The sequence below is a fragment of the Erpetoichthys calabaricus genome, chromosome 8 (genome assembly GCF_900747795.2).
Source record: "Erpetoichthys calabaricus chromosome 8, fErpCal1.3, whole genome shotgun sequence".
Lineage (NCBI taxonomy): Eukaryota > Metazoa > Chordata > Cladistia > Polypteriformes > Polypteridae > Erpetoichthys > Erpetoichthys calabaricus.
In genome coordinates, this window is record NC_041401.2 from 174211825 (window position 1) to 174236971 (window position 25147).

The 25147-nt window shown below is 43.2% G+C and overlaps 1 protein-coding gene across 2 annotated transcripts in view; it reads right to left on the reverse strand.

Annotated features, from left to right (window-relative positions):
• Window positions 1–2652: 2652 nt before the first annotated feature.
• The window catches only part of LOC114656296 (rho guanine nucleotide exchange factor 7), a 54270-nt gene continuing 31775 nt past the window's right edge, over window positions 2653–25147 (reverse strand). For both annotated transcript variants that reach the window (XM_028807838.2, XM_028807839.2), the window contains exons 5-13: window positions 23795–23938; window positions 20960–21046; window positions 15327–15402; window positions 13922–14058; window positions 8967–9113; window positions 8393–8479; window positions 7450–7525; window positions 7148–7224; window positions 2653–4267 (exon numbers count right to left, since the gene is read on the reverse strand). In XM_028807838.2, coding sequence (XP_028663671.1) covers window positions 4199–4267; window positions 7148–7224; window positions 7450–7525; window positions 8393–8479; window positions 8967–9113; window positions 13922–14058; window positions 15327–15402; window positions 20960–21046; window positions 23795–23938 — 900 coding nt within the window. In that variant the 3' untranslated portion in view covers window positions 2653–4198. The remainder of the gene's footprint in view (window positions 4268–7147; window positions 7225–7449; window positions 7526–8392; window positions 8480–8966; window positions 9114–13921; window positions 14059–15326; window positions 15403–20959; window positions 21047–23794; window positions 23939–25147) is intronic.

The following is a 25147-nucleotide window of genomic DNA, read 5'->3' on the forward strand; positions in this document are numbered from 1 at the left end:
TGGACAAGCAATAAATGTCATTAGGCCTTCCAACTCACCCTCTCCCGACAGTAAAATTTATGACTATTATTTTAGCAAAGGGCGGCACGGTGGCACAGTGGGTAGCGCTGCTGCCTCGCAGTTAGGAGACCCGGGTTTTCACTTCCCAGGTCCTCCCTGCGTGGAGTTTGCATGTTCTCCCCGTGCCTGCGTGGGTTTCCTCCCACAGTCCAAAGACATGCAGGTTAGGTGCATTGGCGATTCTAAATTGTCCCTAATATGTGCTTGGTGTGTGGGTGGGTGTGTGTGTGTGCCCTGTGGTGGGCTGGCGCCCTGCCCGGGGTTTGTTTCCTGCCTTGCGTCTGGGATTGGCTCCAGCAGACCCCCATGACCCTGTAGTTATGATATAGCGGGTTGGATAATGAATGGATGGATTTTATTAAAGTGCTCTGTACGTCACTGGGGTCTGCTGAGGGATGATATCTGAATGAACTGATCAGGAAGTGAGAAGTTAATTACTGGTGACAGTAACAGAAGAAACAATGATGGCTAACTAAAAGGCTTTTACGGTAGCTGCTGCTATCTTGCCCATGACAGGAGTCTCTTCAGTCATTGGCTCATTTTTAACACATTGTGTGTTAAATGGAGCTGATTTCTTCTTTTTTTGCCCACAGTCAACAGACTCCATAAGTGCTGCTTCCATCATGCCTGGCTTCACTCTAGCCAAAAATGATCCAGTAACAATATCTCCCTTTTTTTAAGCACATTCACATATAATTCACAAAGCACCTATTGCGGTAGCTATGTTTGCCTATCTGTCCTCATGAAACAACATGGACACATTTTGTTGATATGTGGACCACTTGGGTGGCACGGTGGCGCAGTGGTAGTGCTGCTGCCTCGCAGTTAGGAGACCTGGGTTCGCTTCCTGGGTCCTCCCTGCGTGGAGTTTGCATGTTGTCTGCGTGGGTTTCCTCACACAGTCCAAAGACATGCAGGTTAGGTGTACTGGCGATCCTAAATTGTCCTTGGTGTGTGTGTGTGCCCTACGGTGGGCTGGTGCCCTACCCAGGGTTTTTTCCTGCCTTGCGCCCTGTGCTGGCTGGGACTGGCTCCAGCAGACCCCCATGACACTGTGTTTGGATATAGCGGGTAGGATAATGACTGACTGACTGACTGACTGACTGTGGACCACTTGTTCTTCAAGGAAATGTTTGAGACAAATTTCATGGCAGGATGCTCTCAATGGGACACCTGATAAGAATGGGGGGGTGGAAGTCCAGCTTTTTTTAGTATCCTCAGAAATTAGATAGACTCTTGTGTCTTTTCTAACTTGTATGATAATAACTTTAGAAATGTGAATGCCCAGAAGCTTAAAACTGGGCACTGCCTCCACCACTGAGCCATTAATATAAAAGGACGTGTGAAAGGCTTGAGTCTTTCTAAGGTCAATAACATCTCTTTGGTCTTGTCAACATTGAGAGATAAGCCATTGTCCTGGCAGCAAATGGCATGGCACTCTACTTCATTCCTATATCACGTTTGTAAAGAGGCCCACGTTTGTGGTATCAATTGTATACACAGTTGTGCACCAACAGGGTATAAAGTAGTGGGCTCCTTACACAGCCTTGTAGTGCCCCTCTATTCACAATGATGGTGTGGAAAACCTTACAGCCTGGGGTTTGTTAGTCAAAAAGGCAAAAATTAGTTACACAGGTATTCAAACCCTCTGAGGACCACTTTTGTACAAGCTGTTGAGAGATGATGGTTTACCATACTTAACTAAATTCTGCAAGCACAATTCTCACATAAGTTGGTGAGGGCCTGATGCAATGCACTAGCAATACCTTTATAGGCACATTCCCACCACAAGAACTTTGCTTTCAGGAACCAATGAGTCCCTAAATGAGGTATGCCCTGGGCCACGTTTGTGTGCTGCGCTCCCACCACACAACAAGAACTGTAACCTTTATGCAAAATATGAGATGTGCATAAAAGAGGCCAAGTCAGAGTCCAGATCTCAGTCTTATTGAGAATTTGTGGCTGGACTTGAAAAAGGCAGTTCACTCAGGATCACCATGACACCTGACAGAGGGTGAGCATGTCCTGCAAAGTAGAAGAAGAATGGAGAAAGAAAGACAGTGGCCAGATGTGCAAAGCTGATAGAGAGAAGGGTGTCATGGCTGCCAAAGATGTCTTTTACATGCTACTAATAATAATTCTTTACATTTATATAGTGCTTTACACAGTGAGTGGGGAGCAACTTTAACCACCATTAATGTGTAGCATACATCTGGATGACGGGACGGCAGCCAATTTGCACCAGTATGCTCACCACAGTGGTGAAGAGGTGAGAGAGACAGCCAGTTAGAGACAGGGGATGATTAGGGGGTGAGAGAGATAGCCAATTACAGATAGGGGGTGATTAGGGGGTGAGAGAGATAGTCAATTAGAGATAGGGGATGATTAGGGGTCGTAATGACCAGTTTGTAATGACCACAGAGAATCAGGACCTCGGTTTTATGTCTCATACGGAGGATGAAGCCATTTTTACAGCACGGTGTCCCCGTCACTGCACTGGGACATTGGGATCCACATTCAGACCACATACTGTGTGATAACTAGAGGGTGCTGGGTCTCCCCAAACTCCCAACACACCAGCTCGGACACAAGTTTGGTGTTTGCAAAGGGTTTTTATTGTGGTGGGAAACTCTTACAAGGAATAGTTTCCCATACTACAACTATGCAACTCAGCAATACTCCATTTCCCTGTCTTGTTCTCCTCCGCTCCTATCGCAAGCTTTGTTCTCCCCCTCCCGACTCTGGCTCCCCAATCGAAGCAGCGCTGCTCTGTTTATGTAACACCCAGAAGCACTTCCAGTGTCCCAAAGCTGTGGCTCAGAAGCACTTCCGGGTGAAGTTGGAGCCAAACACAGCAGGGATCTCCAGTCCCCTCAGCAACCACTGGCAGCACCCACAGAACCCAAAAGGGCTGAACTTACAAACACCAGTTCCAGTTCCCAAGATGCCCTGTGGGAATCCATGGCGATGCAGTAACCCAGATGGGCTGCCAACCAGCATTCGGGGGAGACAATGCCCTCTGAAAACTGTCTCCTCCTGTCCTTTCACACCATGGGCATCCCAGCTGGGTAAGGTTCTCAGTACAACACCAGCCAGGTTGCCCGTCCTTCTGTGGCATCTGTCACAACTGACTTGAAGGGGCTGAATACTTATGTGGCCAACGATTCTGTGTTTTGTATTTGTAATTATTGTAGACCACTCTGCAGAGGTCTTTTTCATTTTGACATCCAATCGTCTTTTTCTCCTATCAAAAAAGGTAAATGCATTCGACTGTGACTCAATGATGTTTAACAACGAAATGTGAAGGCTTCCAGGAAGTTGATTACGTTTTTCATGGACACCATATGTGATGTTTCGTTTTTTGAAGTGAAGGAAATTTTACAATTTTAAGGCTTTCCACTTTTTATGCAGAGCACTAATTACATGGATTACCCAAAGACATGAAATGTCAAATAAAGGAGCAGCTCCATTGTCACTCATTTTTCTTTCTGAAGTGATCAACTGAGCCTTTATTGCCATGTTTGTTTGCTAGTCAAAGTCTCGACAATGGGGGTCAACATTCTCCACCAGGCGTCTGAGAAAGACCACAGCACACCCTCTGTCTGGATTCTTCTCCTCTTCTGATTCTTCAGTTTCACGTTCCATCCTGTCACTTTCTTAGGCCTCAACAAAGCTGCGCTGTAAATCCACATGGTTTTCCTCGAAATGAAATTGGCACAGGACTTTGGAGGACTTTCAGTTTGGCAGCGCCTACTGAGACCTGCATTTCCCATCCCGTAACTTTCTTTAAGTTTGTGCAGAAGGGCCACTTGGAAGTGACGGTGGGAGACACAAGTCCTAATAGTGGTGAATCTGCAATTAGCTAAGAGTAATTACAGCAGAGCAAAGCACTCGTCGGACATTGAAAGGAAGCTGGCGTGCGCTGATGTTCAGTCTGTGGGGAAGTTCTCAGCCCACGTGACATCTTGATAAGGTGCTACTGAGAGGCCCATAGCTGCAAGCCGCACAAAATGGCTCCTCAGGGTTCAGTCCTCCATTACCCGAGCATTCTCCAGTACCTCAAGACGTCATCAGCTGGTCCAGGGTACCTGTAGACTTTCTCGATGTTTGGCCTCCTGACTGATGTTGTTCTCAAGCTCTAGCTTCTCCTCTTCTTAGGTATCAATGGTGGAGGCTCATCTGTTAAGGTGTTGAACATCTCTTCAGGCTGTGGGAGGCAAGAAGACAAGGTTTCACATGAATATCACATCATCAAGGCCTGCCCTGCACTGACCTCACCCCTTCCTCCCAGGAACCTCTTCACGTAGCGTGCAAATGCAAATCATCCTATATATCATTGATTGTGGTTCAACGATTACAATCTGAGCTGCAGCAGCCAGGTTTTGTACAAGCTCATCAGTTTCTAAACTGTTTTAAAGCATTTCTGCTTTCAAACATAAATAGAGTGAGCAGGAAAGGAGTAACAGTTTGTAGTTTCACTTACTGGAATTTGAGACATCTGTTTGCTTTAGCTTTTTCCTGTACAGAATGTCCTAACCTGAGATTACAAAATTAGGAAACTGAGCAAGAGGCCACTCATCTCATCATGCAGCACAGGGCAGTCATCGCAAGTCTCTCAAGTTTGCCGAATCACCCCTTTTCTGAACCCCACTCTTTAATAGCCTGGCTGATGCAAACTGCCGATCATCGTGGCAGTAAATGGGCATAAGGTGGGACTTAACAGTAAAGAAGGTTGCTAGTCAACCCCAGGGCACACACACTTTTGCTCCCATGCTGTGACAATTAAGAGCCATGCATGTCTTTAGGGCGTAGGAGGAAATCAGAATATCCACCTTAATAAAAGGATAAGTGTCTGTGTGCCTGCCCAATTGTTATATGTTTGTTATCCAACAGATGGCGCATCACAAACATTAGCTCTGCTTTTTCGAATCCTGTACCAAATGGCATGTAACACAGACACACCAACCGAACGGACACACTGCACAGTAAATGTTAATGCTGAAATAGTCAAACATAGAGCAACTACAGGATGGGCAGACATCAGCTTATCCGCCCTCATGAAAGGACAGGTGTGTGTGTGTCTGTCCGGTTGCAAAGTCTCTGTGGTGTGCTGGGCTGGTGACATCACTTCAAGAGAGGCCCACCAAATCAACAGGCTAATTAAAAGGGCAGGCTCATTTAGGGGACACACTCTGGACTCCCTGGAGGAGAGAATGAAAATAAAACTGAATGCCATTATGAACAATGCTGCACAGCCTCTCTGTGACACACTGACAATGAGGACAATCAGCCAATGAATTATACAGCAGATGTGTGTCAAGAAACACTATGGGGGGCTCCTTTATACCGACAGCAATACTTCTGCATAATGCCTCACTGGGACTGGGACAGTCAAATCAGAAGTTTATCTTTCTCTTTAAATTGTCTTCCTTTTGAGTCATTCTGGTGTGAGTTCAGACCAAAGTGTGTTTGAATATCTATCTATCTATCTATCTATCTATCTATCTATCTATCTATCTATCTATCTATCTATCATATGGTGCCTTTCAAATCTATCTGTCTACCTATTTATCTATTATATAGTGCCTTTCATATCGCTCTATCTATCTATCTGTTATAATAGTGCCATACATATCTGTTGTGTATTACACTGTATAGTGACTTACATATCTATCTATCTGTCTATCTATCTATCTATCTATCTATCTATCTATCTATCTATCTATCTATCTATCTATCTATCTATCTATCTATCTATCTATCTATCTATCTATCTATCTATCTATCTATCTATCTATCTATCTATCTATCTATCATTTGTTATCTAACTGCAGACCTTATTCCAGCAGAAACAGGACCTGCCTATGGACGAGATGCCAGTCCACTATAAAGTATCCTCACTCATCGTGGGCCAAATTCAGACTCATAAATCAGTCTGACCACTTATCTGTGGACCGCAGAATGAAGCTCTTGTGATTCTTGACACTACCCTCCCAATTGGTTGCTCTCTGACAGCCCGGGTTGACTCCACATTCCAAGGTTGCTTCCGGGAGCCACTTGAACTGTCATTAACATACCCGAGGATGAGCCGGGCAAATGAGGACACACAAAGTCAACAAGAAATGGTGCTTTTATTTCCAAAGGTGTCCAAAGGTTCCATACTTCAAATAATCCATAAATAAATAATCCTCTTCTTCTCCCTCAAGCTTCTCCTTAGTGCTCTCTACCTGACTGCCCGCCTCCTCTCTATTGCATGCTGGCTTCTCCCGATTCTGCCGTCTCCGTCATCCTTTCCCTCCCTAACTGACTAAATGAACTGCCCACCTACTCTTTCTTTCTTTCTGTCTCTCTCTTTCACTGTTCTTCTCTCTGTTTCTCTCACTCTTTTTTCTTCATCCGCCTATTTCACCGTGTAGACTCCCTTTATAGAACCGATTGGGTGCAGGTGGTGTCCTCCACTTACTCCGAGGTGTGAATGAAGCACTTGACCAATCCACTCACATGTACACGGGAATGTGTGATCAGCCAAGCACCCCAATTTACCTCATGCGGCACATGCATGAACACACATGCACCCGCACCCTCTGGGATGCCCGATTATTTATTTAGAATTTGGAATGCCCCAAACCTCTGCCATCACATTCTCTGTATCATAGACCAGTGAAGTGCTTGATTGTGGCATGTCTACACTTTAACTGACACCTTCTTTAAGCTGCGCCGTCTTCAATTTCAAAGAAAGCAAATATCATCAGACATAGCTATGGTCCCAAAAACAAACCCACAGCCATGTGCCATTAACCTGAACACTTAAGATGTGATCTCAGAGAAGGCCAAGAACCCCTTGTCTTACGCATAGATGAACACTTCTTTAAAGTAAAGCTATTATTAATAATTTAGCAAATTTCACAATATCGTGCAGTATATTACACATTGTGAAACTGACAGAAGCTGGTAAAAACTTTCTTCTTTTCATGAACAACTGTAATTTTCAGAGTCATCACACGTATCAAATATAAGGAATCATTGTAGGGCTGTGATGGGTTCCCTCAAAACAAAAAAACAATTAATCTTAGTAAAATTTTCCCACCTGCTGAAGCCGGAAAATCCAATTTTCATAATCTTCTGAAGAAGAACAGCGGATGAGCATTGCATCCATCATGGTGCCTACAAAGTTAAAAAAAATAGGAATTCATGTAAAATCTTGGTCGTCACCTCATAAAAAGAGAGTCTGAGGAAACAGAGCCAAAGGTGGGAAATGTCCCAAAAGACCAACGGCGAAAGACACCATTCATCATCTGTCTATAAATGTCCAGCTGAGCACAATGCTATGAATCTCGTTAAATGAGCTCACCAGATCTATTAGACTGCTACTCATAAATCTCCACTCACCGGAAAGTTCAAACTCCAGCCGGCCAGGTAATGCAGATTTCTCCAGCGCTTTAATAGACTTTAAGGGGAGCCGACCCTGAAAGGGAGACAGAAGCACTTGAGGAGCACACCAGGATGATAATAACTGCTGTTTGGACGTCCCGATTTCTCCTACTCTCACTCTTTTGTGGTGCCCTGCACTAAACTGCACGATGACGAGTCTCCTGTTTATCCCTCTTTTCAACAAAGCTCTCATTAGCCACCTTGGACCCTCTTCAAACAAGAATCTGCCTGGAAAGTATCATCTGCCATGTTTGGTCCAGCAAACCTAATCTGCATTTTCCACTGGTGGAGTGAAGAACAGTGCATTCCTTCAGCACTTCACTTGCCAGTATTGGGACTTTTATACCTCAGGGAAACGAGTGACAAAGAGCCGGGGTCATGTCAGACAAAACAGTGTCATCCAATGTCTTTTTCCACATTTATTAAATTATGAAAGGTAGAGTAGTATAAACTGTACAAAAAAATATCGTAATACTGTCTGATTTTTTGATTTTGTCATCCTTGTTTGAGGTTGTCTATTTTGCACACTAAGGACTCCCCCAATTACCAATGACTTGATTGACTTGGTTCAGAGAATGGGTGGATTGATGACTTTATCAGCAAAGCCAGATGTCCTCTAGGGTCATTTACCTCCAAACAGCAAGTCTGGATAACCAAACATTTGGAAAAAGACTTTGGGTTTGTTTAGAAATAAGATTATTGTTAATAATAATAATGATGATGATGCATGTGCAGAGTGACACTTGTGGTGGCCTTTGGGCATCTTGCTGGAAATGTGTGCAGAGTGCACCCTCTGCTGGTAACTTCCTGCTACTGCAACACTCGCTCACAGGCCACCGCTCTTCACCTCTCCTTCAGTGCTCGACACAAGCAGCAGCTCGGGTGGAAGAAAAACTCTTACCTGATAAATAAGCCTTGAGCGCTGGACGTCGGTGGACAGGAAAATTACTTCACTGGGAAACATGATGAGGAGCCGCTCTTGATTTCTCTGCAAGTAGAGCAAAAAGCAGCTTCTTGTGAGTGACTACCAACATCTGCCTCATGCTACCAGTTGTGACAAGGACACTAGCAAAACACAAAACTAGAGAAGAACCAGTCAGGCAGGATAAGGAAAGAGCAATTGTTTGTGTCCACCATTCCCTGTTTGGAGGTGTCTTGCTGTTGCTTCTCCAGTGCACTGGTTGTCACTTTCATTTGCACCAAAGTTGGTGACGTTGATTCACTATCACTTGGGCTTCCTAACTGAAGCTTCACTGACTCGGTGTTAGAGTGTGGTAAGCATCCCCTTAATATTTTTAGCAGTGTACAATCAATAGGCAGAAGGGTAAATAGCTTCTCCAAGTCATGCTGTGTAGCTCACTCGAGGCTCACACATTACACCTGAGAACTTCAGGTCCCATGTGTAGTGTGTTATCCACAAATACTCCCCCCCCCCCCCAAAAGCAGCATATTTACCCAGTGGGAGACATTCTTACTTCTCCCTTGGAGCTGGAGATCTGGACCAGTGACAGGTAGACAATCTCTCCCAGGTGCTGGATGGCACTGCCCTCCCAGTTCTCAATTGGACTGTGCAGGAGGTATCTCTTCAGCTCCTGCTTTTTCCACTTTTCATTACATGGAAGCTGTAGAACGAGAGAAAGAGAACATCCAAAAGGGGAGAATGAATTGAAATTTATTCAAGAAGGGATCAAAATGGCTAAACAGGAAGTAAAAAACACTGGCATGCCTCCTGAGTTTGTTTCAAGTCAACGTCTTCGGTAATGTGCTTCATTTCTGCTTTGCGTCCTCCGTCACCATAACCTATCATCTATCCAGGAGGAGCGAAAGCTTTAGGTTTGTCAAAAATTTAGATCTCCAGTTTTTGACGTTTTAGGGTCCCCGATAACGAAAACATCACTATCTCAATGATGGGTGTGTGTCTGTCTGTGTGTGTGTGTCACAGTTTCTTGAGGATGGTCTACAGCTAAAATGACTGGACAGAAAATCCCAAACTCGAACGAAACTTAAATCTGTTATGAAATAACGATGTGCTGATTAGTTTTTGAGCCACATTGTGCAAGGCAGTCTAGAGCAGGCATCCCCAACTCCGGTCCTGGAGGTCCCCAGTGGCTGCAGGCTTTCATTCTAACCCTTTTCTTAATTAGTGCACTGTTTGTGCTGCTAAATAACTTCTTTTGAATTAATTTTAATTCAGCCCAACAAAGCTCACCAATCCTATCCACTTTTAATGCTTCTAAAAAAATATCAAGTCGAGTTTCAAAAGACCCTAAAGTCCTACTGTCTACCACACTACTTGGTCGCTTATTCCAAGTGTCTATCGATCTTTGTGTAAAGAAAAACCTCCTAATGTTTGTGCGAAATTTACCTTTCACAAGTTTCCAACTCTGTCCCCGTATTCTTGATGAACTTATTTTAAAATAACAGTCTCGATCCACTGGACTAATTCCCTTCATAATTTTAAACACTTTAGTTGCGTCACCTCTTAATCTTCTTTTGTTTTAACTGCAAAGGCTCAGCTCTTTTAATCTTTCCTCCTAATTCAACCCCTGTAGCCCTGGAATCAGCCTAGTCGCTCTTCTCTGGACCTTATCTAGCACTGCTATGTCCTTTTTGTAGCCTGGAGAGCAAAACCACCCACAGAACTCCAGATGAGGCCTCACCAGTTTGAGCAGAACCTCCTGGGACTTCACACATCAAGGCGCTATATAACCTGACAATCTGTTTGCCTTCTTAATGGCTTCTGAACACCGTCCGGAACTCGATAGCTTAGACTCCTAAATCCTTCTCATGAGGTGTACTCTCGATTTTCAGACCTCCCATTGTGTATTCAAACCTCACATTTTTACTTCCTATGTATAATTCTTTACATTTACTGACATTAAATTTCATCTGCCACAAAACTGCCCAAGTCTGTATGCTATCCAAGTCCCTCTGTAATGATATAACAGATTCCAAATTATCTGCTACTCCACCTATCTTGTGTAACAGATCGAGGCTTTGTCCACCTCTTGAACCCTCAGGTACCACTCTGATGACCAGGTGAACGTATAAATATTCTTTATTTTATAATATTACCATGCACAAAGCACTCTCCACACCACACTATTCATATAACCACTACACTCTTCAACAATAAACAATCCTCCTCGCCCAGACACTTCGCCCTCCTACCTCACAGTTCAGCTCAGTGTCTGGGCTTTCCCATAGTCCTTTTATATCCCCTGACCCGGAAGTGGTTCCTGGCACAACAAACAAGTCCATTTCCTTCCGGGTCAGGGTAAACAGTCCTCTTCTTCACCCCGGGAGTGCGTCGTTCCCTCTGGTCACGTGATGATGACACACTCCCGGGTTATAGGGCACACAAGAGCCCACTAGCCCCCCTACAGCAACTCTCGGTGGTCCCCAAGGTATCCAGCAGGGCTGTGAATATAAACTACAAAGTCCATGAGGCCCTGCTGGAACTCGGGGCACCATCATGCTGTCCGGAGGGCTCCTCCTAGCGGCCTGGGGGTGGCGACCGGAGTCTGTAGCCAGTCGTCCATCACACTTGGTATCATCTACAAACTTGTTAACTTGTTACTTACATTCTTATCCAAATCATTTATATTTATTAAAAATAGCAGCGGCCCCAGCACTGACCCCTGCTGGTCACCTCTCTTAACGTCAGCCAATTCTGATGAGGTTCCTCACATCACACCATCACCTTCTGCTTCCTGTGTCTGAGCCCATCTAAAAATATCACCCTGAACTCCCACTTCTTTTAGTTTGATGCTCAACCTCTCATGTGGCACCTTATCAAATGCTTTTAGTTGTCTCACTCGTTAAGAGTTTGAGTCCTTATTGCTTATTTTAGTCTTAAACAGCTGTATTCCCATTTTTTAATTGCTCATTGTCAGCAATAAGATGCAAATGACAAAAGAAACCAGCATTTCTCCATTTAGCTTGTTACCATTTACACCGTTGTGTGTTTACCATGCACTATTGGGTTTAATTAAATACTTTGAAGGACAGTGAGGAGAATAAAGTGAAGGACTGAGAATTACTCCTCCATTTTAGATTTCTAGGTGCACCAGCTCTAGGATATGAGAATGGCCTGACATGGCAGAATTAAAGCACTAACAAGCCACGAAATTGAATTATTGGCAAGGATTGTTTTCTAATTAAGCCACTCGGTTGGAGCAAAAACCTGCAGCCACTGCGGCCCTCCAGAACTCACTTTGCCCACCTCTGGTATATACTGTCAAAATATGTCTTTTGTGTGGTACTGTTTAGGCCCACGGTCATCTACCCGACATTGTTCAGCATAACATCCATCCATTTTCCAACCCGCTAAATCCGAACACAGGTTCACGGGGGTCTGCTGGAGCCAATCCTAGCCAACACAGGAACCAATCCCGGGCAGGGTGCCAACCCAGCACAGGACACAAACAAACACACCAAGCACAAACTAGGGCCAATTTAGAATCGCCAATCCACCTAACTGGCATGTCTTTGGACTGTGGGAGGAAACCCACACAGACACGGGGAGAACATGCAAACTCCACGCAGGGAGGACCCGGGAAGTGAACCCAGGTCCCCAGATCTCCCAACTGCGAGGCAGCAGCGCTACCCACTGTGCCACCGTGCCGCCCTCAGCATAACAGTTTGTCAAAATTCTTTCAATCATGTTATCATCAAGAAATAACTTCAAGTAACTAAGTGGATCTTTGCTGTCAACGTTCACTTTTATTTCTGGCTGCCCCACGAAATCAAAACGAGGTAGTGCTGGTTTATTTGTAGCAGGGTCAATAGAGACCCAAACGCGAGCATCACTTTTGGTTTCACTGTCCATTTCAGTTTCACTCTCTGAGGACAGATTCACTTCACCATCACTGTTAATGAGAGGCTCCTCAACATCACTGCTCGTCTCACCATCCAGAGCGTGCAACACCTGAAAAACATTTTTTTTTTTTACGAGGCTAGGAGAGGATGTGTCTATACTGTTGCCTGGGTAGTGCTCGGGCCTGGCGCTTACACAGGACTTGCATGTACTGTTGCCTGAGTAGCGCCCAGATCTAACACCATTAGCACTTTAACAGCCCGACTGATCCTCGGGTCTAACACTTATGCAAGACGCATCTATACAGTTGCCCAATTGACACTCGGGGTATTTAATAAATGATTTCACAACCCAAGTGGTGTTCAGGTCAAACACTAAGGAGGTTAATAGCATCATGGAAGAGTCTAAGGTGTCTAACCCAAGGGAAGGACTGCAATAAAGAGACCCCAAAGTCTCCTTAGCAGGCATTGAAATTCACAAATGTAGGAAATGGAAGGCAGTTGGAATTAGCAGTGTCGAGCCTGTGGCACAGGGCAGTGGTCAGAGTAGGGGCACCAGGACGAGCGGCGTTTGGCAGTCTCCCCAAGCCACAATACAGCAAAGTGCAGAGCTTGTCCAACTTGTCCAGGAGGAAGCAAGAGCAACAGTGAAGGAAGTACATAACACTAGGTTGGCAGACATGGGACTGCAGGGGTTTTGGATAAGGTGGGAGAGCGCAGTAAGATGCAGGCTTGCTTGATCTGACAATCTGGCATGTTGAATAGCAGTGCATTAAACTCACTGCTGTGGCAAACACGGCTCCGGCGATAATTAGGGTCTCAGTCGTTTCCTGCAAGTGTGCACGAATTGCTGGTCCGCCACTCCCACATCTCGCACTGAAGCCGTCCCTGCCACACTACCACGCCCCACCTGAAGACACGAGTGTAGATGTCATTTATTTATTTGAAATGTGCCAGAGCCTGGATCTATTTCCACAAGAACCTGCACAGAGCTCGCTGGACCTCACACTGGGCCAAAAGTTCAGGATAATGACCCTAAGCACAAAGTAAAGACGACACAGGAGTGGCTTGGGGACAACTCTGGGGATTTCCCTAAACCCAGACTTGAACCCAATCAAACATCTCTGGAGAGACCTGAAAAGTGCTGTCCAATGATAATCTTCATCCAACCTGACAGAGCTTGAGAGGATCTGCAGAGAAGAATGGCAGAACATTCCCAAATTCAGGTGTGCGAAGCTTGTTGCAACAGACCAAAGAAGGACGGAGAGTAAATGAGAGTAAAGGATCTGAATACTCGTGTCAGAGTAATATTTCAGTTTCAATTTGCAAAAAGTCATAAATATTTTGCTTTGTTATTCTGGGGTGAATTTAGGACTATGATCTGTCATATGAAGTCGGTGCTGGTCCCCATAAGTAAATGCAAGCTGCTTGTTGTACAGCCAGAGAGAAGTGACCTTTACCTTTGTAGCAGCAGCTCTAGCCTAGCTGGCTTACCAAAAACCTCTTTTCCCTATCGAAGTGCTCAGGGTCAGACCCTCTCATTATTTCTCTGGACTTTGATCATCCATAATCAAAGCAATCCAACATAAAGGAACCTTCAATGGTGACATACCAGATAAGAGAGGGCACTGTGGGTAATGCTGCTCTGTTGATTACTGGTTTTCTGGATCCTCTCTTCAGTCTTTTGCAGCCAAACCTGCAGCTCAGAAGCACTGATGCAAATGACTATCCTGGCATCCACCATTGGACCTGCAGAAGCAAAGCATTAAGTTTCATAGCAGTGCCAAACCATCACATTGTGTGCAATGTCAGCTCATGTATGTGCACCAATGTATGCAGCACAGAAGGTCATTTTAAATTACTAGTTCACCACACCATTTCCTCCCAGTTATTATCTAAATCTAAATGTCTCCTAGTTATTTTAATTATAACCAAATTCTTTATAAGCATCATCATAATTTAAGCAATAATTGGGTTACAGTTTCAAGTTCAACTTTATATCGATTTCCACATCCAACTATAAGTCATCAGTTATTTGGTGCAGAGATCCAGAGAGATGCAGCCTATCCCATCAGCAATGGGCACGAGGCAGAAAGGAACCCTGAATGGGACAATTCGTCCATCACAGAGCAGTTTGAAAATTTAGCTTGCTATATTTATATATCCTAAAGTACTTGTTTGAAATGACCATCCATATAATCTTTAAATTATGAATATAGTTGCTTATTCTGTATACAGTATATAAATTTGGACCTTTGTCAGAGGTAAATAACACATATAAGAAGAATGCACATTCTTTGTGCTTGTAAATTGTTTGCCAGTCAGATCCACTAAGGGGTGCATCAAATCCAAACCTATCACCAGTGCCAAGCACTCAGTGACATATACCATTCATTAATGGCATTTTAATGGCATCATTGTAATGCGAGTGAAAAACTTGATGGACAGATCAAACCCGAAATACTGGGGATTACCTGAAATGAACAGATGGATGGGCAATGAAAGGGTGGGACAGATTGAATGAGTAGAGAATGAGTGGAAGGATGGATGGACAAATGGATGGATGAATGAGTGACTGGATGGAGGGGTGGATAGCTGACCAGACAGATGGAGAGATGATTGGATAGTTGGTCTGGTCCATTGATGAATGGCAGGGTGGATGGATAGATGGATGAAGGAGTGGATAGATTGGGGAATTGATAGACTGGTTAATATCTAAACATGGGGGGATTGATGGGTATCTTGATGAATAAGTGGATGACTAAAGGTTAAAAGATGGATGGATAGATGTATGGATGGATGGATTGATTAGTGGATAGAAGATGGATGGATGCATTAATGAATGGCTGTAAGTAAGGTTGGATGGATTATTATTGGCAAGGAAATGATGTTTTAGTTCCAGATAAAAACTCTTATCTGATGTTGATGAACATTTTGGACCATGAAAGCACTTCCTCGTCTCCTCATTGTTCATTTAAATCAAACATAAGGACAGCATTGAGGTGTTTCATACTTACAAGCGACTGTAAACATGTTGACCGCATTGTCTTTCCGCACCTCCTCCACAGACATTCCAGAAAGCGGCAGGGTTCCCTGACACAAAGAGAAGCTTCTTGTTACAAAGCCCCACTTGCACTCTAGTTATACACAAAACAGCCATTATTTGTATTTAATACTACTTGGCCAATCCATCTGAAGAGATACACCTGACATCATCTAAAGTCAGCAGAAAGTTGTGGGAGGCTGGGGGTCTTATTGTAGAAGGCCAGTAGTTTACCTCCATTGATGGGGACCTCATAGATGTAGGATTTCTGTCTATATAGTCCCATAACCAGAGGCTTCTTGAAGAGTCTGATTGAACTTATTATTTAATTGGTATCCCAGCTTTCTGTCTGATACCATATTTTGTAACTGTGGTGGCCTCTGTCCTCTTTTAACTCTTCTATACATATCTTTGGTCGCTATCAACCCGTGATATCATGTTTATAGTTCTAATGGGGTCATATGATACAGTCTGGACACAATTCCCCAGGCATGCCTTATTAATTTCATGTGCAACAATTTACATCAAAAATATGCCAAAATAGTTTAAAATAATTGTTTTATGATCATTTATTTATCTAAAACAAATAGGGTCACTGGCAACCCCAGATGCGGTAAAGTGTCATTTAGATGCGTGTTTTAAGTGCTGTGTTTGTTAACAGTGCTTGAGCGAAATGCTTTTTTTCTTTGTATCGTTATATGTTCATTAGAGCTGCATTTCTAGCTTATTACTTTTTACATAGGCATTTATGACTTTAGAGAGGTAAGATATAAGAAAAGAAATGCTGCAATACTTATCAGAACAGCAAGTCCTTGAAAGAGCCCCCTTTCACAGATAGCAGATTAAAAGTCAGAGAGAGATGCAGTGCAGAGGGATACTTCAGCAGCCATCAGATTATGAATGATGTGGGAAGGAAATTGTAGAGGAGCAGAGCTTAGGATGAGATAGATAGATAGATAGATAGATAGATAGATAGATAGATAGATAGATAGATAGATAGATAGATAGATAGATAGATAGATAGATAGATAGATAGATAGATAGATAGATAGATAGATAGATAGATAGATAGATAGATAGATAGATGAGAAAGGCACTATATAATAGATATGAAAGGCACTATATGATAGTAAAATAGACATGAAAGATACTATCCATATTACTAACCGAGAATGCTAAACTGGATGATGGACGCAGGCACATCCGGCAATGGGCCGTAGCTGCAAAAAGACGTACTGCGCAGGCGCAAAAAGAGTCCGCGAGGGTCGGCTGAGGAGCCGAGAAAGGCGGATAGAAGAGGGCGAGAGAGGCGGATGAGGGGCCGCGAGAGGCGGACAAGACCACAGAAAAAAGGAGTGAGCACAGGAAAAATTGAGAAATGAGGCGCAAAGAGCACCGAAAAAAGGAAACGGCACATAAAAAAGTATTCAAACGCAAGCAAAGCACGAAACACATTGCACACGAAACTAGACCCAAAAAAAAAAAAAAAAAAAAAAAAAAAAAAAGAGGCTCGCGCACAACAGCAAGGCACCCCCCCCCCCTACAGGCACCGGACGGGACACACACCAAGAGGGGGATTCAACAAGCCCATGGAACACAAAAAAAAGAACACAAAACCACCCCACAGACCCTACAAGCAAGGGACTGGACACACACAAAGAGGGGGATTCAACAAGACACAGGAACACAAAAAGAAAGAAGACGCTCGCGCAACAACAATCCTCAACCCCAACACACACCCCCCCCCACACACACACACATCCATAAGAAGTGACACCCAAAGCCACATATTCTAAAGTGAACATCAACACCTTCACACTAGACAGCATAGGTGTCAGCATTGGTGGATCTCCTTACAATAAAGCACTATTAACCATTCAACTGCAAAAAAAGAAACATATTAACAGTGACTGCAATCCTTCTTATTACTTATCCATATTTCGCATGCTGAGAAAGAAACAAGTCATGAATACACGGTCACGGGTACAAAACGAAAAGGAAAGGATAACAGGAACAAACACACGAAAACGAAAGAAACAACAAAATAGACGGCTATGCAGCATAGGTGGATCTCATTACAATAAGGCACTATTAACCGTTCAACCGCAGAAAAGGCTCCATATTAACAGTGAGTGCAATACTCCTTATTACTTATCCATATTTCTAAAAGAAAAAATGTCTCGACTCCAAAAACGCAAAGCTCAACTAAAGCTTCTAACTAACGATGTACCTAAAAGTAAAAACTTTATGAACTGCATTAGATCCTACAATAGTTCATTTGCTTTTGCATATACCGGAGTAAATATCAGGCCACCAAAAGGCAATGGCCCATACTACTTTCGCATATGTGCACAAATACTGCATCGCATTGGAACAGTGCACCCTGAAACAAATCAACAACGCAAATATGCACAAATCTACATCCTAGATCCACATGACGCAAACTATCAATCAAAGTGCTGCATCGCAACAGGCACGGATTCAAAACGAAACACCTCCCGTCTCAGACATACGTTAATGGCAGCGAAGGCTACAACGGGCTTCTCACACAGCACAGGCAAATCGATTACAGCTCCAAAACAACACGTCCCAAATACTACACATGCAACAACGCGCCTCTCAAACGGCACAAGAAAAACATACACCAGTAAAATTCATTCGGATTAATGAATGTCATTTGCAATCATTGTCATTCAGTTCACTTCCCTGAAGAAACAACTGGAAATACAAGTTATACATTTACACGTTGTTGTCAAAAGGGTCAAATTAGACTGCCTTCTTTACATTCATATACTGAATATCTACAGAAGCTTATAACTGACGATGTACCTGAAAGTGAAATCTTTATCAACTACATTAGATCCTACAAATCGGTATCCACTATGAACATTACTGGTGGCACTGCACGTGACATCCGTCTTGAAAAAATGTTGTTTATTGATGAATGTTCAATGGCATCCAGTCACTTACTCAACACCATTCATAAACTTCTACAAACGTTTATGAATAATAATATTCGATTTGGAGGAAAGGTACTTTTATTAGGAGGAGATTTTAGACAGTGATTAGCTATTCTTCCAGATGCCATGCACTCAGCTATTGTTCAGTGCACCTTAAAATACGCAGACAATTGGCATTGCTTTCAAAAGATACAGTTAGTAAAAAAGATACGATGTCCAGAACCAGATCATAACAATTGCTTATTACAACTGAGAGATGGTACACTCACCAATACAGCTGGACTTCAGGCACATATTATTACAATTCCTCAAGCCTTTATCTGCGACGACTTAGTTACAGAGGGATTTGGAACAGCAATCTCATTAGACCAAATGCCCCTTTTAACACAACGCACTATATTATGTCCAAAAAATATTAATATGGAAAACATTAATACCCAAGTCATTCCATTACTTCCTGGAGAGACACAACTCTTTCTAAGCTCTGACAAACTTGACTCTGATCACAACAATAACCATCTTAAATGACCTTACAAGTTCTGAGCTGGAATTACCTTTTACACTTAAACAACGTGTACAAAGAAATTTTCAAATAAACCTTTACACTGTGCCACACACTTTATTGTTTGCTTTCTATTTGCATCATCTACACCGTCACACTATTCTATATCTCATTCATACATCACGCTCTTTGTCATTCCCAACACCAGGGGTTGGCGAGCGAAGCGAGCAGGGGGCAGAGCCCCCTAGTATGATAGATAAATAGATAGAAAAGACAAAATATAATAGATACTACTAATACTACTACTAATAATAATAATCATAATAATAATTACATTTATAGAGAAAGACACACAAGGCACTATTTAATAAATATGTAAGGCACTGTATGATAGAAATATAAACATAAAAAGGCACTATATGATAGATAGATAGATAGATAGATAGATAGATAGATAGATAGATAGATAGATAGATAGATAGATAGATAGATAGATAGATAGATAGATAGATAGATAGATAGATAGATAGATAGATAGATAGATAGATAGATAGATAGATAGATAGATAGATAGATAGATAGATAGATAGAGCACGTGACCTGCTATGAGGGCCTCTCAGATCTGCGCCACTCTCAGCTCACACAGATTCACGCTCCGGTTTGTCAGTGAATGATTTGAGCTTTGCCAGTGCTTGAAGCGCGGTGGTCTCAAGAGTGATGAGAGAAAGTGATGCGCTAAATTAGGGCCCTGGCTGAGATACTATACCTCAACAAATCCAAGCTGGCATCCACTGTAAGCTTTTTTAGATAGATAGAACTTTATTTGTCCCCAGTGGTAGCGCTGCTGCCTCGCAGTAAGGAGACCTGGGTTTGCTTACCGGGTCCTCCCTGCGTGGAGTTTGCATGTTGGGTTGGTGGGTTTCCTCCCACCATTCGAAGACATGCAGGTTAGGTGCATTGGCAATCCTAAGTTGTCCCTAGTGTGTGCTTGGTATGTGGGTGTGTATGTGTGCCCTGCGGTGGGCTGGTGCCCTGCCCGGGATTTGTTCCTGCCTTGCGCCTTGTGTTGGCTGGGATTGGCTCCAGCAGACGGGTTGGACAAAAGATGGATTGTCCCCAGGGGGATATCTGGCAATGATTGAATGAAGGTGAAGATGGCAAGTAGCTGCTGCTTCTACACGAATTGAAATAGCATAAGTTATGTTACCTGAAACCAGTCATTTCAGAAGCAAAAGTGCACAAAAACCCTAGAAGGTGTTATTACAGCTGTGTTTCTATCATGTTTCTCATTATTTAGGTGTTTATGAGTTTAGAGAGATAGGAGATAAGAAAAGAAGTGCCATTGAGACTTATCAGCATAGGAGGTCCTTGAAAGCGTCCTGTTGTGGATGGCAGATAACAAATTAGAGCGAGACTGAGAGGTGCACAGCACAAGTCACAACACCTGAAACAGGTTCTTAAATAAGCAAAAGTGGACAAATTATGTTCAGTATGACTGAACTACAAAACAGCTGATCACTAAAGGCTGTGCCAGGAGCCAAATTACAATGATCACAAAAATATAAATGTGGTCTGTGAGTACTGCGCTAAGTAGCAGAATATGGTTGCATAATTATATACAAATATTAAAAGTTAAAAATAATTAAGTATTAAAAATTACTTTAAAAAGAACTAAAGTTTTCAGGGAAGAGGTTTCAGTAAAAGTTTGGACAGTTACGGCTATTTGCAGCTTGAATTAATTTTAAATATGTGCTGGGACTCTAAAGACCCTAGGTATGTAAAAGTGTTTGTTGAAAGTCCGTGTATACAAAGGTTAAAACAGGGGTTTGTCAATTCCAATCAATATGATGATATGCAAAAACCTGAACACCAACACATTATCATGAGAAGAGTAAATCGGCAGAAATTTACAGCACAAATAATAATCCCACTTGAACAAATGCACCCAAGAGGACCAAGCTTTCCTATCATTAATAAGAATTTCATTCCTTTGCTTAATTTTAAATGTACAGGTCAAATGGATAAACAGGAAAACAAGTCCAATTGCAAAGAGTTAAAGGCTTCAAATGAACATCCACTGCGTTAGATTCATGCTGCCCACCGCTGGTGAATTTTAGAGTGGACCTCCAAGTTACCTTTACATACCTGGTAAATGAATTTGTTGTTCGCGTGGTCAGCTTCCAGGATCAGCAGGTGGAATGAAAAGAGGACGAGGTAGGCTTCTTTCTTTTCCTGACAGAGATCAGAAAAGGCAGGAGAGCGTGTCATTTAGCCAACCTGAGCCTACAGTTAATGACAAACCCCACATGGAGGATCACAAACACATAATCTTAAAAGAAGAAGAGGCCTAGCTGTCAGTCCTTTACCTCTAGGATTATTATTTTAATTTGACATACACCATAAAACCATTTGAGTGTTTAGAAAGAAAGACAGGCCATTAGACATGAATGCATACATTCTGAAGGATCAATGGACAGTGCCAGTCTCCAAGTACCACAGAGCACTGACAGTCCAGGCTGTGGGGGCAGCAGGGCCACCATGTCTGCAGGATTTAAACAGAAGTAACCACTGCAGCCCCTGAGAATCTCGTAGCTGCACTGTGCTGCTGTCAATGGGCATGGGGCAGTGCCATTTCAGCAGACAGCAGTTAAAATGACGCAACTAGTCGAATTCCCAGAAGTCACAGTGCCTGTCGAGTAGGTGACAATCAGAGGACAGTGTCAATCTAATAAACAGGTATAAACTGTAGTTCAGGACCACAGGATAGTGCTGGGCTGGTTATCAAAGGATCACTGCGTAGTGTCATTAGAACCTATAGGGGACAAAAGAAGGTGCCAGTATAATCATAAGGCTAACTATTGTGACTGCATACCCCTCAAAGTTGTAAAGTTATATTTTAACATGGGTAGTGAAGCTAGGGCATTAGGGTAGTGTCACCCGAACTGTCAAAGATTAGAGCCAGAATATGTGGCCACAGAAGAATCGTTCTAGGCACTGGAATGTCTTACAAATCCAAGAGAAGGATCTATTCAGTAGTTTATAGAAAAGTCTTTCAAATACGTAAATGAGAATCATTTGAGTTGTCAGTTCAGTGCCCAGGCACACCATGGGCATTACAGGGCAGTGTCAATCCAGTATTAAGGCTGTGCTCATCCACTAGATGAAGCTGCAGTGCAGAACTGTGCCATTACAGGGAGGCTGTCACCCTAATAGCTGGTGTCACCGTAGTGTCAGATGATTTGGCTGCTGGAAGTGACGTGGAGGTCTCAGACTGCAGTTTTGTTTTGTTTAGTTTAGGGCCAAAGGGTGACGGCAGTGTAAACGATATGGGGGGGGGGGGGGAGTCCATGTCATTATTTGTGGCTCAGAGGGCAGTGCCACTCAGGTAGTTGGAGATGTGTGTTGGCCTCATAGCTGAGTCACAGGGCCATGCCAGGCTAGTCCACAGTCAGTCAATGCCAGGGCAGGCAAGTGTTATTTGAGTTATCAGAGGTCAAAGGGCAGTGCCAGTATACTTAGCCAGGATCATACAGCAGAACCCTTCCAAATATTGGGGTCTATGAAAAATGTTGGTTAAGAAACTACTTCTCAGGGGTGAGGTTTGATTTGTCTTCAAATTTGTTGGGTTATAAATTGATCTGTTTGTATGGAATGATTACAATGAAAATTAATAAAATAAAAATATTAAAAAAAAAAAAAAAAAGAAACTATAAGGCTTCGTAGGGGAGTATCAGTATTGTCACGCCAACATCATTTGAGTGAACGGGGGCCACACGTCAATACCAGTCCAGTTCATGGGCGCAAGAATTGGATGTCAAATGAGCTTTTAATGCTCAAATGCCAGTGCCAGTTTGGGATCGCATGGACGTGGCAGTTTTAGTGACTGGGAGACACAGGACACTGCCCTCAGATTCTGAAGGACTTAACTGACCCTGCTGTAGAGCCGTAACACTGGATTGACTTTGCCCTCTGGTGTCCATGGTGTGCCCGGGCACTGAACTAAGAACTTGGATGACCTTCAACTATTAAAGGAACTTATATGGCAGTGCCTGTCAACTGGGTGGGGAAGTGGAAGTGTCAGTCTAGCAGTTTGAGGGTCACATACTGTAGAGGTGTCATTCTAGTAGCTTGGAGACACCAGACGATGCCAGGCTGGATCACAGGGTAGTGTCATCAGAACCTTAAGGGGCCAAAGCTGGTACCAGTATATTTGTATAGCTATTGTGATGCCTGTCAAAGTCATAAAGGGATATTTTAAAATGTCTAGTGAAGCAGGGGCAATCAGGACAGTGTCAAGTGATACTCTAAGGGTCAAAAAATAGTGCCAGTATGTTTGACCACCGAAGAACCACTCCAGGTATCTTAATAGTTCCAGAGCAGTAATTTAAGGTTGTGTTGTACTAATAGTTGAGCCTTATTTGAACTGTCAGTGCAGTGCCTCGACACACTATGGACACTAGAGGGCAGTGTCAGTCCAGTGTTAAGGCTCAATGGCAGTGCCAGCCGAGTCTTTTAGAATTAAAGGGCAGTTGAGGTTACAGTGTATTGCCAGTCACAGGGCTCTACCAGTTTGATAAATGATGGGCATGGAGCACATTTTAACCTTTGGGGTCCCACAAGACTTTAATCCTTCAACTATTCCTGGGTGAAATGCCACTGCCATTCCCAACCTCATGAAAAATTGGGCAGAATCAATAGAGTCTGTAGGGTTCAAAGGGCAACTGCAGTCCATTTGACTAGTTCACTAACTGCATGGTCTCTCACTCACCCCCACAGATGGCCACTCTTGTGATAGGCACTCAAGTGGTTTGCTTTTATAATTTAAGTGAACAAACCCCCCAATCACAGATGACTCGCCATGATAGTAGCTGCCTGTAAACCACCGTGTACAAAAGGGGAAGAAGGTGCAGGAAGGACATTAAAAAAGAAAACGCTGACGTCTGCAAGGGGGGATTCCACGAACAGGAAGCAGCACGATACCTGAGTGTAGTTGTCTTGGAGATACACAAGTGAGGACCAGATGGCTTCTCCAAGCGACAGGACGCTAGGGCCCTCCCAGCCAGCTATCGGCTCCCTGTAAATCTTCTCCTGCAGGCTCTGCCGGGTCTCCCCCCACATTACAATCTGGAGAAAGATTTGAACATGTTAGTCAGATTGGGGGGAGGGGGGGGGGACAACAAATCCCCTCCGTCAACGGTCTCAGCTTCTAAACCTCAAGGGGGGAAGCAAGCAACCAAAATGCGGTCACATGGGCCCCTGCTTTTCATTTTAGAAACAGAAAGTGAGATCATCTGAGCAAAGCAGTTTCACTTGAGACTAAGAGCGGAATTTACTTCTGCTCATTTGAACAAAAAAACATCAGGAGGGTCCAAAAACGGCCTTATGAATTAAAAAGTGCACCACCCAAAAGTGATCATTTTTTATCTGTTGCTTATCCTACGCTGTCTGGAGTAATTTCTGAGGACATTTTTTAAGGTCATGTTTTAAAGGAAAACAGGGATAACTACATTTACGATGCTATGGAATTCAATGGTGGGCTAGTGGGTTTGTGCGCAATGCTGAAGAACAGTAAATGATATGAAAATGTCCATAAACAAATCTCAAGGTACACATACCCCAAAATCCAAATCATCCATCCATATGCTCACAATGTCCAAAACACATATAGTGCCTATAAAGAGTATTCACCCCACTGCAAGTTTTTACAAATATATAAAACAGAAACATAACTGATCTCATATGTTTTCACTTCCTTTACCAGGGCTCTACCAGTCTGATAAATGATGGGCACGGAGCACATTTTAACCTTTGGGGTTCCACAAGACTTTAATCGTTCAACTACTCCTGGGTGAAATGCCACTGCCAGTCCCAACCTCATGAAAAATCAATAGAGTCTGTAAGGTTCAAAGGGCAACTGCAGTCCATTTGACTAGTTCACTAACTGCATGGTGCCTCAAATCATCAGTGAGGCAGCCAAACAGTTTTAGAGGTCACAGAATTGGAGGTCACCCGTCTGGGGTTTCCATTGATTGTTGTATAAATGCACCTGATCTGGATGTTCCAACTTGTGGTGAGTCAGTCTGGTGGTCTAAGAAAAGAGGAAGGCCTAAGACAGCGTTTCTCAACCTTTAAGTATTTGCGACCCGAGTTTTCATAACAGTTTTAATCGTGCCCCCCTAATGTTTTTTTGAAACCCTAATAAAATTTGTTCCTATATTTTTTGCTGCCGATATACCACTACAAGTTTAAAATTTTCCTACAAATAGCAAAATTACACCACATATGGCAACATTCGCGCCCCCCAGTTTGAGAACTGCTGGCCTAAGAGAAGAT